The 15759-nt window shown below is 41.7% G+C and overlaps 2 protein-coding genes across 3 annotated transcripts in view; both read left to right on the top strand.

Moving 5' to 3' along the window:
- Nucleotides 1-11069, top strand: part of LOC110529514 (dermatan-sulfate epimerase) — a 31113-nt gene extending 20044 nt beyond the window's left edge. The window contains exons 5-6 of the mRNA XM_021611758.3: nucleotides 4803-5010; nucleotides 5228-11069. Coding sequence (XP_021467433.3) covers nucleotides 4803-5010; nucleotides 5228-6977 — 1958 coding nt within the window. The 3' untranslated portion in view covers nucleotides 6978-11069. The remainder of the gene's footprint in view (nucleotides 1-4802; nucleotides 5011-5227) is intronic.
- A 1071-nt stretch (nucleotides 11070-12140) lies between these two features.
- Nucleotides 12141-15050, top strand: LOC110529513 (NADH dehydrogenase [ubiquinone] 1 alpha subcomplex assembly factor 4). Of its 2 annotated transcripts, none has more exons than XM_021611757.3 (3): nucleotides 12141-12344; nucleotides 12724-12815; nucleotides 12925-15050. In XM_021611757.3, the coding sequence occupies exons 1-3, from the start codon at nucleotides 12203-12205 to the stop codon at nucleotides 13225-13227; spliced, it is 537 nt and encodes a 178-aa protein (XP_021467432.1). In that variant the 5' UTR covers nucleotides 12141-12202; the 3' UTR covers nucleotides 13228-15050. The 2 variants fall into 2 exon arrangements, with proteins under 2 accessions (XP_021467432.1, XP_090098852.1); XM_090242726.1 differs by having other exon boundaries at nucleotides 12187-12344; nucleotides 12678-12815.
- The last annotated feature ends 709 nt before the right edge of the window (nucleotides 15051-15759 follow it).

The following is a 15759-nucleotide window of genomic DNA, read 5'->3' as shown; positions in this document are numbered from 1 at the left end:
TACTGTCTGCTCCTGTGGAACGGTGAACCAATGTGTTTGGTGTTGATATTCTCTGGCAGTAGATTGATTGTGTCATCCCAGCAAGGATGCACTGAGATTATCAGTAGAGCAGCTACATGACTGACAATCATGGCAATGTACTGGAGATAAAACACAGAATTGCGCTTTAAATCTTTGCATGAGTTACTTAGCTGGGGTCGGCGTACACCTGATGTTTTAGATACAATAAGAGCATCTGGAGGAGAAGCAGCACCTGCCGCAACAACCTCCCTGCCGTCTGCCATCTCATAATAGTAGAGAGCATTATTTATTTGAGATTTTATTTCTTTCATCACATTCCCAATGGGTCAGACATTTATATACACTCAATTAGTATTTGGTAGCATAGACTTTAAATTGTTTAACTTGGGTCAAATGTTTCAGGTAGCCTTCCACAACCTTCCCACAATTAGTTGGGTGAATTTTGGCCCATTCCTCCTGACAGAGCTGGTGTAACTGAATCAGGTTTGTAGGCCTCCTTCTCGCACACGCTTTTTCAGTTCTGGCCACACATTTTCTATCGGATTGAGGTCAGGGCTTTGTGATGGCCACTCCAATACCTTGACTTTTTTGTCCTTAAGCATTTTGCAACAACTTTGGAAGTATGCTTGGGGTCACTGACCATTTGGAAGACCCATTTGTGACCAAGCTTTAACTGATGTCTTGAGATGTTGCTTCAATATATCCACATAATTTTCCAACCTCATGATGCCATCTAGTTTGTGAAGTGCTCCAGTCCCTCCTGCAGCAAAGCACCCCCACAACATGATACTGCCACCCCCGTGCTTCACGGTTGGGATGGTGTTATTCAGTTTGCAAGCCTCCCCCTTTTTCCTCCAAACATAACGATGGTCATTATGGCCAAACAGTTCTATTTTTGTTTCTTCAGACCAGATGACATTTCTCCAAAAAGTACGATCTTTGTCCCCATGTGCAGTTGCAAACCGTAGTCTGTCTTTTTTATGGTGGTTTTGGAGCAGTGGCTTCTTCCTTGCTGAGCGGCCTTTCAAGTTATGTTGATATAGGACTCGTTTTACTGTGGATAGAGATACTTTAGTACCTGTTTCCTCCAGCATCTTCACAAGGTCCTTTGCTGTTGTTCTGGTATTGATTTGCACTTTTCGCACATTGATTTGATTCGCACATTGATTTGCACTTTTCGCAAAGTACGTTCATCTCTAGGAGACAGAACGCATCTCCTTCCTGAGCGGTTTGAGGTCTGCGTGGTCCCATGGTGTTAATACTGATGAACGTGGTACCTTCGGGTGTTTTGAAATTGCTCCCAAGGATGAACCAGATTTGTGGAGGTCCACAATTTGTTTCTAATGTCTTGTCTGATTTATTTTAATTTTCCCATGATGTCAAGCAAAGAGGCACCGAGTTTGAAGGTAGGCCTTGAAATACATCCACAGGTACACCTCCAATTGACTCAAATGATGTCAATTAGCCTATCAGAAGTTTGTAAAGCATTTTATGGAATTTTCCAAGCTGTGTAAAGGTACAGACAACTTAACGTATGTAAACTTCTGACCCACTGGAATTGTGATACAGTGAATATAAGTGAAATAATCTGTCTGGAAACAATTATTGGAAAAATTACTTGTGTCATGCACAAAGTAGATGTCCTAACCGACTTGCCAAAACTATAGTCTGTTCACAATAAATTTGTGGAGTGGTTGAAAAATGAGTTTACTGACTCCAACCTAAGTGTATGTAAACTTCCGACTTCAACTTTAAGTACTTTACACCAAAGTATTTTACAAAGGGGCAGGCAAAGGGCAGGTCGAGGTTCGTAATCCAAGGCAGGGTCAAACAGGGACAGAACGGCAGGCAGGCTCAGGACATGCAGATAGGTCAGATCCGGGAAGACTAGAAAAACAAAGTTGAGAGCAGGCGAACCAGGAAACACGCTGGTAAGACCTGACAAGACAAGACAAACTGGCACAGACAAACAGAAAACACAGGTATAAATACACAGGAGATAACTGGGAGACACCTGGTAGGGGGTGGAGACAAGCAAAAGACAGGTGAAACAGATCAGGGTGTGACAGTGCAGTCTGATTTTGGTTATTGCTGTTGTTGTTTTTGACTTATAAACAATTTATTGTGGTTAAATATTTACTACTGGTTGCTAGGTTTTAAGATACCTTTTAATGCCAAACTGAGATTCTTCTTAGATCCTGAGAGTAAGCTAAATTTATGGGAACCGTGTGTTTTGGGGAAATGGCTTCCGCAATAAAGCTAGGGAGATGCTAATTTCAACAGGGCCTGTAGTTTCTTTGTACTCACCTGGACTCCATTCCTTTGTTGATTCTCCCTCCTATATCTGTCTGTTTCTCGGTTTGATCCCAGTGTCAGCATTAATGTTGTTATGTTTTCCCTGTCCAGACGCTGTCTGGGTTTTGTTTCATGTACATTATTTATTAAACATTCACTCCCTGTAGTCTGTCCTTACACATAAAGTTTGAATATTAATTGACTCAAGACATTTCAGCTTTTCATTTTTTTATTAATTTGTAAACATTTCTAAAAACATAATTTGTTATGGCAAGCCTAAATAAGTTCAGGAGTAAACATTTAGCAATAATAGTGGTTAACATGATTTTTGAAGAACTACCTGGTCTCTGTACCACACACATACAATTATCTGTAAGGTCGCTTAGTCGAGCAGTGAATTTCAAACCCAGATTCATCCACAAAGACCAGGGAGGTTTTCCAGTGCCTAGCAAAGAAGGGAACCTGTTGGTAGATGGGTAAAAAAGCAGACATTGAATATTCCTTTGAGTAATTAATGACACATCTGCCTGTGAAGTAATTAATGACACTTTGGATGGTGTATCAATACACCCAGTCAATACAAATGTCAGCGATTGGGTGCAGAGTTATAGCGGAGTCAGGCGCAGGACACAGGTATTAACATAACTGAGTTTACTCAAAATATCAAGCAAAATTCCAAATAGGAACATACAAAAAACACTAGCACAAAACACAACCACTAACAACATAAACAATTACGGACAGAACAGAAATGTATGCCAGAGGGTTAAATAAGGAACGTGATATGTAACAGAAACCAGGTGTGTGTGTAATACAGACAAAACAAAACGAAACTGAAACATGGATTGATGGTGACTAGAAAGCCGGTGACGTCGACCGCCGAACACCACCCGAACAAGGAGAAGGGCCGACTTCGGCGGAAGTCGTGACAGCAAAGATGCAGGCGTCCTTCCTAACTCAGTTGCCGGAGAGGAAGGAAACCACTCAGGGATTTCACCATGAGGCGAATGGTGACTTTAAAACAGTTACAGAGTTTAATGGCTGTGATAGGAGAAAACTGAGGATGGGTCAACAATGCTGTAGTTACTCCACAATACTAACCTAATTGATAGAGCGAAAAGAAGGAAAACTGTACAGAATAAAAAATATTCCAAAACATGTATCCTGTTTGCAACAAGGCACTAAAGTAATACTGAAACTAATGTGGCAAAGCAATTCACTTTTTGTCCTGAATACAATGTGTTATGTTTGGAGCAAATCCAATACAACACATTACTGAGTACCACTCTCCAAATTTTTTAGCATAGTGGTGGCTGCATCATGTTATGGGTATGCTTGTAATCGTTAAGGACTGAGGAGTTTTCCGAGATAAAAAGCACAGGCAAAATCTACTTTCCACCAGACACCAGACACTTGGAGATGAAATTCACCTTTTAGTAGGACAATAACCTGTAACACAAGACCAATTATAAAATGGGTGGTTCGAACCCTGAATGCTGATTGGCTGACAGCCGTGGTATATCACGGGTATACCATCGGTATGATAAAACATTTATTTTTACTGCTCTAATTACATTGGTAACCAGTTTATAATAGCAATAAGGCACCTCAGGGGTTTGTGATATATGGCCAATATACCACGGCTAAGGGCTGTGTCCAGGAACTCCACATTGCTACGTGCCTAAGAACAGCTCTCTATCATACCCATGGTATACCCGTGATATACCACGGCTGTCAGCCAATCAGCATTCAGGGCTCGAACCACCTATTTTATAATTGGTCTTGTGTTTTGGTTATTGTCCTTATTCCTGAGTAGCCTAGTTACAGTTTTGACTTAAATCGGCTTGAAAATATATGGCAAGACTTGAAAATGGCTGTTTTCACAGTTTGAAGAATTTTTTAAATAATAATGTGCAAATATTGTACAAACCAAGTGTGGAAAGCTCTTAGAGACTTAACCAGAAAGACTCAGCTGTTATCACTGTCAATGGTGATTCTAACATGTATTGACTCAGTGGTGTGAATACTTACGTAAATGAGATACTGTATTTCATTTTCAATACTTTAGCAAAAAACATGTTTTCACCTTGTCATTTTGGGGTATTGTCTCTAGATGGGTGAGGGAAAAAAGTATTTAATAAATTTTGAATTCAGGCTGTAACACATCAAAATGTGGAAAAAGTCAAAGGGTATGAATAGTTTCTGAATGCACTGTATATGTATACAACATGTACCATATTTCTTACATTTTGTAGACTACTCAAGATTGAATCATAAGAAGGTATATTGTTTGTACAACCAAACTGGACCTTGGACTGATCAGTATGTAGCGGTCACTTCAAATTTGTAAGAGTTTTATGATAATAACATTCAATATTTCTCTAACAAACCAGTATGAAAAGCCACTATTGCAGTTGCCTCCTCCTATATTTTAACTGTAAAATAATCCATATGGATCTTGGCCCTGGCCCGTTCCATCTCACCAGGGTTCCAGAGGACTGTAGCCGTAGCAGATTCCAACTACAATTGGTTCTACGGGCCTGAGAGCCAGCTGGTGTTCCTGGACCGATACGTGATGAGGAACGGCAGCGGGAACTGGCTGGCTGAACTGATCCATCAGAACCGGGTGTTGGAGGGGCCAGGACAGGCCGGGAAGGGACAGAGATGGTGCACACTGCACACAGAGTTCATCTGGTGAGACTGAGTCACTCTCTCTCTCTCTCTCTCTTTCGCTCTTATCTGTTGGTTTAGTTTTACTGTTAAATATGCTGTATTGTATGGATTTAGGCCTAAAGTGTATTATCATACTGATAATTAAATAATTTACACCATTCTGAATGTTAAATAGCATTTTGAGCATACGTAATTTGTATGTATGAAATGAATATGTTGTTGTTTTTCAATTCTGCAGGTATGATCCAAGCCTGACTCCCAGGGCTCCTGCAGACTTCGGTACATCCCAACTCCACTACTTTGAGGACTGGGGGGTCGTCACGTATGGAAGTGCTTTACCTGCAGACACCAACCACACCTTCCTCTCTTTCAAGTCGGGGAAGCTGGGTGGACGGGCCATATTTGACATTGTTCACAGGAACAAGTACAAAGACTGGATCAAAGGGTGGCGGAACTTTAATGCTGGCCATGAGCACCCTGACCAGAACAGCTTTACGTTCGCCCCTAACGGTGTTCCTTTTATCACGGAGGCTCTGTACGGGCCCAAGTATACCTTCCTCAACAATGCAGTGCTGTTCTCCCCAGCTGTCTCAGGGAGCTGCTTCAAGCCATGGGAAGGTCAGGTCACCGAGGCCTGTGACTCCAAGTGGCTGAAGTACAAGGTGGGGCTGGCGGCGAACGCCCAGGGCAGGGTGGAGGCGGCTCTGGAGAGGCAGGGGATGGTGTTCATCCGTGGGGAGGGCCAGTCGGCCTACAACCCTGACCTGAAGATCAGGAGCTTCCAGAGGAACCTGCTGCTCCTGCACCCCCAGCTGCTGGTCCTAGTGGATCATGTCCATCTGGAGACAGACAGCCCAACCAGGGCCATGAGTGCCTTCTTCCACAACACGGACCTGTCCTTTCAGGAAGCCAAAATAGATGGTGTGCATGGAGCCTTTGTCAGACACGGTGAAGACCCGTATAAAATGTTCTGGATGGATGACACGGGCTTCAGTGAGAAAGGGGTCTTGGGGTACTGGAACTATCCACGTGGTTACCCCTATAATGGCTCTAACTATGTGAATGTGACAATGCCACTGAGGTATCCACACACCAGGGTGGCCTATATCTTCTTTGGGCCGGGGGTGGACGTGCAGAGCTTTAGCCTGCGTGCTGATGCTAATAGGGTGGACATTTACCTGGCCACCAACGAGCACACCTACACCATCTACCTTCTGACAGGAGAGGTGACCAACAAGCCTCTGTTCGCCATGGTACTGGTGGACCAGAAGAAGATTGTGTTTGAGAAAGCAGCAGGAGTGCTGAACGACACGCCAGAGGAGGTGGAGGAGTATGTCAACGTAGTAGAGGACAACCTCCAGCATGCCAAGCCTGTTTTCCAGCAGCTGGAGAGACACATTCTGGGCAGGGTACTCAACACGGCCAGCTTCCGCAAGGCAGCTGAGCGCCTCCTACAGTTCTCAGACAAGAAGAAGACAGAGGAGGCTATCGAGAAAATGTTTGCTCTGACTAAGAAACAGGGCAAAGGAAAGGGGGCCAAGAAAGCCTTGGGGAACCTTGGGAACGAGCTCTCAGAGAGCCTGCCTGACATATTTGCACAGATCGAGGTGAGTGAGAAGAAACAGAGATCGAAGAGCACAAAGCGGATTATTGAGGAGAGCTCAGAGGAGGATGGAGACTCCAGGGCGTTTATGGATTATGGAGACTCAAATAAAGGCAGGAAGGGTGGCTTTGTTAAGGGTCGCAAGTTCAAGGAGGTCCACATGTCGGCAACAGCCAAGAGTGACAGTCTGTCAAACGTAGCCTCTTATATCAGACTATTCCTAATCTTAAACATAGCCACCTTCTTCCTGCTACTGGCTGTGTTATTGACACGCTTCCAGAGAGGCAGAAGTCTACACACCCAAAGGTGTTTCTATGGCATTCTCCTCATCGACAGCTTCATTTTACTCTGCCTCTACTCTTCCTGCTCTCGCACACAGTGTTGACATCATTACTGTGCAACGACGGGGAATGTCAATGTACAGACAGACCTATTGAACTATTGTAGTTCGCCATGGGTGATTAAAATGCACCATACACCTCAGTCTGAGCCAAATCTACCTGATGGGTGTCCAGGAAATCATTAATTCCAAATAGGAATTGATAGACTTGACGATATTAAGCCAGACCACCTCTGAGATCCTAAGCTTCTGTGGAGCTTGAGAATGGAGTCTGTATATTTGTCATGTACAGTTTTTAGATTAGACCCCCTGACTCATATCAAAGATCTCCAAGGCTAGCCACTAAAATGCAGATGTCTCTGCCTCTCTCTGTGTACGTTTTGACATGCAGTCTGTCATAAATAATATAGAAAGGTCGGGTGATTGTGGAGGCCAGGTCATCTGATGCAGCACTCCATCACTCTCCTTGGTCAAATAGCCCTTACACAGCCTGGAGGTGTGTTTTGGGTCAATGTCCTGTTGAAAAACAACTGATAGTCCCACTAAACGCAAACCAGATGGGATGGCGTATCGCTGCAGAATGCTGTGGTAGCCATGCTGGTTAAGTGTGCCTTGAATTCTAAATAAATCACAGACAGTTTCACCAGCAATGCACCCTCACACTATCATACTTCCTCCTCCATGCTTCACGGTGGGAACCACACATGCAGAGATCATCCGTTCACCTACTGTACTCTGTGTCTCACAAAGACACTGCCGTTGGAACCAAAAATCTCACATTTGGACTCTTCAGAACAAAAGACAGATTTCCACTGGTCTAATATCCATTGCGCGTCTTTCTTGGCCCAGCAAGTCTCTTCTTCTTATTGGTGTCCTTTAGTAGTGTTTTCTTCACAGCAATTCGACCATGAAGGCCTGATTCACGCAGTCTCCTCTGAACAGTTGATGTTGAGATGTGTCTGTTACTTGAACTCTGAGAAGCATTTATTAGGGCTGCAATTTGGCGTGCAGTTAATTCTAATGAACTTATCCTCTGCAGCAGAGGTAACTCTGGGTCTTCCTTTCCTGTGGCGGTCCTCATGAGAGCCTGATTCATCAAAGCGCTTGATGGTTTTTGTGACTGCACTTGAAGAAACTTTCAAAGTTTTTGAAATGTTCCCTATTGACTGACCTTCATGTTTTAAAGTAATGATGGACTGTCGTTTCTCTTTGCTCAAGCTGTTCTTGATGATGGACTTGGTATTTTACCAAATAGGGCTATCTTCTGTATACCACCCCTACCTTGTCACAACACAACTGATGGGCTCAAACTCATTAAGAAGGAAAGAACTTCCACAAATGAACTTTTAACAAGGCACACCTGTTAATTGAAATGCATTCCAGGTGACTACCTCATGAAGCTGGTTGAGAGAATGCCAAGAGTGTGCAAAGCTGTCATCAAGGCAAAGGCTGGCTACTTTGAAGAATCTCAAATATAAAATATATTTTGATTTGTTTAACACTTTTTTGGTTACTACATGATTCCATATGCGTTATTTCATAGTTTTGATGTCTTCACTATTATTCTACAATGTAGAAAATAGTCAAAATAAAGAAAAACCCTGGAGTGAGTAGGTGTGTCCAAACTTTTGACTGGTACTGTATGTTCAAACAAGATATATTTTTGTGTTATTTTCTACTCTTTGCAATGAAAAAGGAACAATATGCACAGATGTGCAATGTTATTGTCATTGTGTACTTGCTTTTGCCTGATGAATGTGGGGACTTTGCAGATATAAAACAGTAGAAATATGTTACTTCAGGTGACAGGCGGTGGTCCTCTCTGTGTCTATAACTGCAGCTTGATACTATTGCATTCCACCAAATTGGCTTAACTGCAAAACAGAAAACATTGTCATCCCCATTTAAGTCTTGTGATATTGTTCTATAGCTGTCAGGGTCCATGTAATTCCATTTAGATTAATAATGTTTTTAATATTAATTGTACTTCTGATAGATTTACTTTCATGCTCTCAAATGCTTGTCAACAGTATGTTGGTGAAGGCCATTCCATTATGCTAGCGTTGATTTTCCATCACAAAACCCACCTAATATAATGACACACTTGAACCTCCTGATTTTATAATGTGGCATTATTTTGAAACATTTGTCATTACTGCCCATGTTTATTGTTGTTACTGTCTATTCGAATGGGTCTACAGGTGGCATAACAGGGATGAGGGTTTTTGTGTTATTTTGATGGGATATGTACCTTGGTAAGGAGGAGACCGCAACTCTGCTAATTATGGGATTGTTAGGGCAGGGAGAAGTAAATGCTAGGAGAGGGGTAGATTTTCGGTGGGTTTTGGTGGAGGAGATTTTCGGGAAATATGTAAATAGTCCTGAACCTGTACATACTGTATGTATACAGACATACAGGTAACTACAAAAATAATGGAAACACTTGAGTAAATGAGGCATACAAATTGTATTGAAAGCAGGTGCTTCCACACAGGTGTGGTTCCTGAGTTAATTAAGCAATTAACATCCCATAATTCTCAGGGTCATGTATAAAAATGCTTTGCGGGACTATATTTTGGTTACCATGGCTATACCCCCGTAGGATAACAGTGCTCCCATCCACAGGGCACGGGTGATCACTAAATGGTTTGATGAGCATGAAACGTCTTAGTCACCACATCTCAACCCAATTGAAGAGGAGGAAGGGAAGCGCTACTAAGGTACACAATAGTACATTTTGGTAGATAGAAGGTGCTCTTTGGTAAAAGGGGTAAATTGGTCATCAAAAAGAAAGGAGGACCAAGGCACTCTTCATATAATTGATTAAAATGCCTTTATTAGTATGGCATGTTCAATAGAAACAAAGTTTTTAAAAACCGACACGTTTCGGCTGCATGGCCTTCGTCAGGGAGTACAAAAAAAAGGAATAGAATGTGCTCTTTTGAACAGCTTTTCAATTAGCCAATTGAACACTTATGGGAGATTGTGGAGTGACGTCTGAGACAGCGTTTTCCATCATCAACAAAACACCAAATTATTTAATTTCTTGTGGAAGAATCTATGCCAATGTGCATTGAAGCTGTTCTGTCTCGTGTTGGCCCAACGCCCTATAAAGACACTTTATGTTGGTGTTTCCTTTATTTTGGCAGTTACCTGTATCTGTCCTCAATTGAGTGTGTTTATGATCAAGTTTTCGTAGGAAGACGATGCAGCTATCAATATTTCCTCACTGTTACTCAGTCCCACAGATAACAAGGAGAGACATGCAAACAAGTCTTTAGTTCCTTTGACGTGTTTTGCACATGTGAGGGTGGGCTCTGTCCAACTATCTTTGTATGAGTCTTTCTCTCTCTCTCTGTAAGATAGACACATTCCCAGACGTGTCCTGAACATGTGCAAGTCAATATTATGGCCTAGAGCAGGGATCATCAACTAGATTCAGCAGCGGGTCAATTGTTTCTTGAGTGGATGGTCGGGGGGCCAGAACACACTTACAAATAATTTGTAGACTGTAAATTGACCGCAAGAAGCCCAAATGTACATAATGTTTTACAAAAAAAGTATCATTTCAAACCTTGCTTACATTTGTATATGATCTCTCTATTATGCGTGGAAATATTTGGGGACAGATTTCCCAAATTAAAATCACTTATAGCTGATTTCCTGGTATTTTTTACCATTTTTTATGTCCAACAATGAAAATGTTGCTCAGAAGACTTGGGGGGCCAAATAAAACCACCTGTGGGCCGCCAGTAGCGGAACCCTGGTCTAGAATCTAGACACATGACTCCTCAGCCTGCAAGTGGGAGGAGCTACAACCCATGACAGTGTTGCCACTAGTTGAATTCAGTTTGATTAGGTGAGTGTGGTGCTCAATACACTATTGCCTAATCGTGCTGTATCTTGCCAATGAATTTAACTAAACTATGAGTAATGGAAGCCCTAGCCCTTTGTGACAGCACAGAGATTTGTCTCTGGATACCGAGATTATGAAAGCACTTATGACAATCAAGTAGCAGCTTTTGGTCAGGGATTGCACGCAACAAGCAACAATCAGAATTCATTGTTTTGCCATCTCATTAAATAACACATTTTCACCGTTTTTTTTCAATAAAGAGTTTTACGCAAGATCTCAAATGTGTCTCTTCTGTCTCAAATGTTGTGATGATGTGTAATAAACTTGATTTGAGGTACTGAGATAATGAGTCCATCATGAATCTCAATGCCTGCATTCAGAGGTGATCAGAATGTCAGAAACATGACGTCGGTAAAGTGACAGCCAGGCCAAAATCATAATTTACGTAAACCATCACCTTTGAAACATTTCCGACATTGCTCAAATTCTACTTCACCTGACAGTTCCTATGAATGTGAGTAGTGGCGCCCAAGTCAATGACATTTCAGCAAAAGAATGTATGTGTTTCTAATAATGTAGGCTATGGTATTTTGAAATGTGGTATTTGTCCTTGCCAGTTGATCCTTGCCAGATGTGCTCTGTAGTGTTCACATATGTAAAGGTGACTTGGCTGGTTAAACTATTCAAGAGATATACAACACCTTCATGGCTCCCATATAACTCAAACCCAAGTCAGACTCACTCAAACTTAACCTATACATAAACTAACGAATACAGATTTTATATTTATTGCATTTATGAAGGTAAAACCTGCTATATATGTTTTTCTACAAAGTAAAAAGACTAAAAACCTGTATGACTCTAGTGTTATCTTACTACAATAACCAGTCCTCTTTGGTCATAGGCCTACAGTGTCACTCACACTCACTAAGACTAGAACAAACACTGAACTATAGGCCGCCTACACCAAAGAGGCTGGGAGACTATAAGGACACAGCTGGCACTTAAACCAACTAGCAAAAACCTAAAACGGACCCTTAACCAAACCCATAACCCTGACCCTAAACCCAAACCTTAACCTAATGTTTTATAAATTAAATATTGGTTTTCTCGTCAGGCGCCTGCGAGTCCTTATAGCCTTTTCCAGAGGCATCATACGGTTTCCATCCTCTCTGCCTGCCTGTCTACTTACACTGTAGGTCACTGTACTGAATAGACTCCAAGGATCTGCTACCACCTGCTGGTAAGTGTGTCCCCAGCGAAATAATGAATGTGGAACCCAGACTGGTGGAACCAGATGCTTGATGTTCTCCGGGCCACACGGGTTCGCTGTGGAATTTCCAGCTACCATGATAGAACTTTCTCGCTCTCCGTTAAAATTGTTGGACGAACTTCACCGTTCCCAGGGTTGATTATGCCAAAAATGGGGGCACGCGTTGCACGGTTGTTTAGGAATTTTAACTTAGAAAACCGGGTACATCGTGAGATCGGGAAGGCAAAACCTGAAGCGGCACCTCGACATCAGACCCACATTGATCCTGTTCAGAGTACACAGAGTGAGTACATACATAGGACTTAATGTCATTGCAATGACGTACTGTTAACTAGCTCCAGACAGTACTTAGCTAACTCAAATCGGTGGGTCATCAAAGTCAGGTACGCCTGCCAGGCTAGCAAGTATCGTTAGGTAGCTAGTAAAGCTTACTCTGTACTGGGTGGTGTTTCGTACAGCTTAGTTAACTAATTTGAAACCAAGGTTTAAGTGTGGGTGAATGTGTGGTGACTATCAGTTTTCCAATTATGTTGCAAGCACAAAGATAGCTAGCTATGTAACGTTACCAGCAAAGATTCCTAGTGTGTCAGTATGCAAATTACCCATTCATCACTAGGGTTCACCCTCTACCTCCATGCTCGGGCTGATTCTGTTTCCTTCAGTTACTGAGATCTCTGATGCCATCCACAAGAAAAACGACCCTCTACTGGGGTTCCTGAAGTCGGTTTATGTGGAATCAAAGGATCCTACAGAGGTGAGCCTAAATAATGACTATTCAATTTAAATTTCAGTGATGGATTATTTGATAGCTAGGCCTTTATCTATGTGTTTGATTATAACCCTACTCTGTTTGATCCTAACAGGCTCCAAAGGAGGTGACTGAGGAGAAAGAGGAGCGCAGGCCTCTAATTTCCAGCCTACCTGGGGACCCCTATGGTATTGTTGAGATCATTGATGTCCCTAAAGGCAAACTGTCTATTATTGAGGCCCTCCAAGCTCTCAACAATCATAAGAATGCTCCCCAAACATGGACATTGGACAAGGTCGCCCTGGAGTACTCTCTTGACTTGAAAGATACTAAAGCACTTCTGGAGCATTTCATCCCCTTCGAGGTTAAGATCATACCACCAAAGACGGAGGATGCAAAGAAGATCAAAGATATCTAGGACGAAGATACATTATTCCTGGTCTTTAAACACAACAGCCATCAACCAAGTGTATTCATTATTTATGTTTGTTGTCCTCGTCCAGATGAAACTGCAATATTTGGAGTTCTACATACTGTAATGAAATGAGGGAGAAGCATGAGGTTTTGAGGTATGATTTGAATGCATGTTGACGTTTATTGTCATGAATCTTGTCCTGGAGGCAGAAATGAGTGATTTCCGCTAGATGTCAAAATTGGCTATATATTAATTAAGACAATTGGATATTTGGTTAGAGTTAGGCAGTAGGATTAGCAGTTGTGGTTAAAGGGATACTTGGGGATGTTGGCAATGAGGCATAAAATGGTATCCACAAGTTCATCTGCCTCTGCAGAAGTAAATAAAGGGCCACACTGCCAAAATCCCGAAGTATCCCTTTAAGATTAGGTTTAAATCAGATTTTCTGGCTGTGCCATCTAGTGACCACTCTGCAGAGCTGCCTCCAGGGCAAGATTCATGACAGTAAATGATAACCTGCCATTTGAACCCAGTACCCTAGGGTCCAGAGCTAGACATGTTACCACTGCTCCAAAAATATGGCGTCCTTGTGGAGGTGTTAATCAGTGTTATAAACACCAAGGTCGTAACAATAAAAACATATAATTTGTGACAGAATCTTTCAATCTCAATACACATTTACTAATCACATTAAAGATGAAATCTGCGGTAGGGGGAAACGGCACCACTGGCCACCCCACCATCGTTGTTATCGTTTTTGCCAAACTGCGGAGCATCAGCATAGTAAAAAACAAAAACGACATATTGTGCTCCACTATCGGGTGCGCAATGATGTCCGAGGGGAGAAAACGGTGTTTGTTGTTTGCAGTAACTTCTTTGTTGTAATATCGCAAATGGACGTGGCTGTTTCCCCATTAAGGATTCCTGCTTTAACCAATTAGGCCTATATTATATAGTTATGACTGATAGCTATGATATTTGGCCTGCAAATTAATGAATGATTATTGACAAATTACTTTTATTTAAGGGCTTTATCCCTGTATGTTGAGTCATAAGGCTACATGTTCACATACAACTGACCCTGTGGTAAATGGATCCCAGTTACAAAACTGGTTCTAGATGCTAGTAAGTTGTCACTTACCAGTTGTGCATCTCTCTGCAAGTATCAAGCTACTCTACTCTTTAATTTGACATTTATATAAACAAATGTTTTGTATGTTTGTCAATCCTGTTCCAAGAGTGGAAATCATTCAATATATTTAACTTGTTTTTGTCTTCCATGTGTGCCCCCAATATGTCATGATATGTAAACCTCCAGTGTGTATCAAGTGAGGCCTGCAGTTTGCAATGACCAGTGAATGTATCTCTGTGTTCAGTGTGGGGATATCCTGCCTAGAACTTCTATAGTTTATATATAAATGCATTGCTGGGCCATTTCATGAAAGAGTGAATAATCAGGATGCCATTCTTTACTTGTCACTAATGTTGATGAAGATGTGAATTAAAGGGATGTTTGAGAGACATTCAATACATTTGAAATGTAATTAATGTGTAAATAGATTGATTTATTATGGAAGGGGGTGCCCATGTAATAAAAAAGTATTGTATTGTAGGGTTCGTACTTGGACATGGCTAACAGTGTCATGTTCTGTGGCCTACTCCACATTGTGATTAAGTTATAAACTCTTATTCATGAGATATGAGTAGTGGGTTCTTTGTTGATTCAGTAGGAATTTTGTGAGGTTACTTTGGTTTGATGGTCTCAGTTTTCACAGCTTGCTGCAAACGCACAATTTTTTGCAAAATAAAGGACATTGTTTTTAAAAGTTGTTTTAATGTAGCTCTTTTTTATGGCAAGGAAATTCCAGAATGTTCCTCAGCAGTTATCAGTCTTCCTGTTCCAATGTGTGTTCCCATTTTACAACCGGATGTAACTAGAAGGGATGTATGTGATCTATTACGTGCACAGTATTTATAATATGTCTTTCCAAAGCTTGAATGTGTGAATGACATGCTTGGATTGAGTTATTCACACTTAACAGCTTCTTGGATACTGCTGAGTTCTCTCATCGCTCCTCTCACCATTACTAAGTGTAGTTTCTGAGATGGTGGCAGAGAATAGAGCACTGCTAATACGGAGGCACTGACCTTGCTATTATCTATTTAGCGCTGACTTAAAAAAAATATATATATATAGTGTAACTTGCACAGCGTTTCCCAAGTTAGGGGTCGAGACACCATGTGGGGTCGCCTGATTTGAAAATGGGGTAGTGAGATGTGTAATAAGCAGTTGTAAACAGCTGTAAGTAGCTATTATTAGTGGAACATTTAATGACCAAACATACACTGATTGGAATCTTGTTGTAACATTTTATTTTTCTGAGAGTGTTTGATGATGATTGTATACAATGTAACAATACAACGCCTATCGCACGTGCCCTGTAGGCCTAGTCATGCAACCAGACATTTACGCCTCTTTATGGCCATTATCCATTTCAAATGGAGCTCGAGATAATGGGCGTGCCCTAACGGAGG

Source organism: Oncorhynchus mykiss, chromosome 8 (assembly GCF_057628025.1).
Source record: "Oncorhynchus mykiss isolate SJ-2025 chromosome 8, ASM5762802v1, whole genome shotgun sequence".
NCBI lineage: Eukaryota > Metazoa > Chordata > Actinopteri > Salmoniformes > Salmonidae > Oncorhynchus > Oncorhynchus mykiss.
Note: the sequence above shows the minus strand (reverse complement) of the source record. Positions and strands in the feature narration are given on the sequence as shown.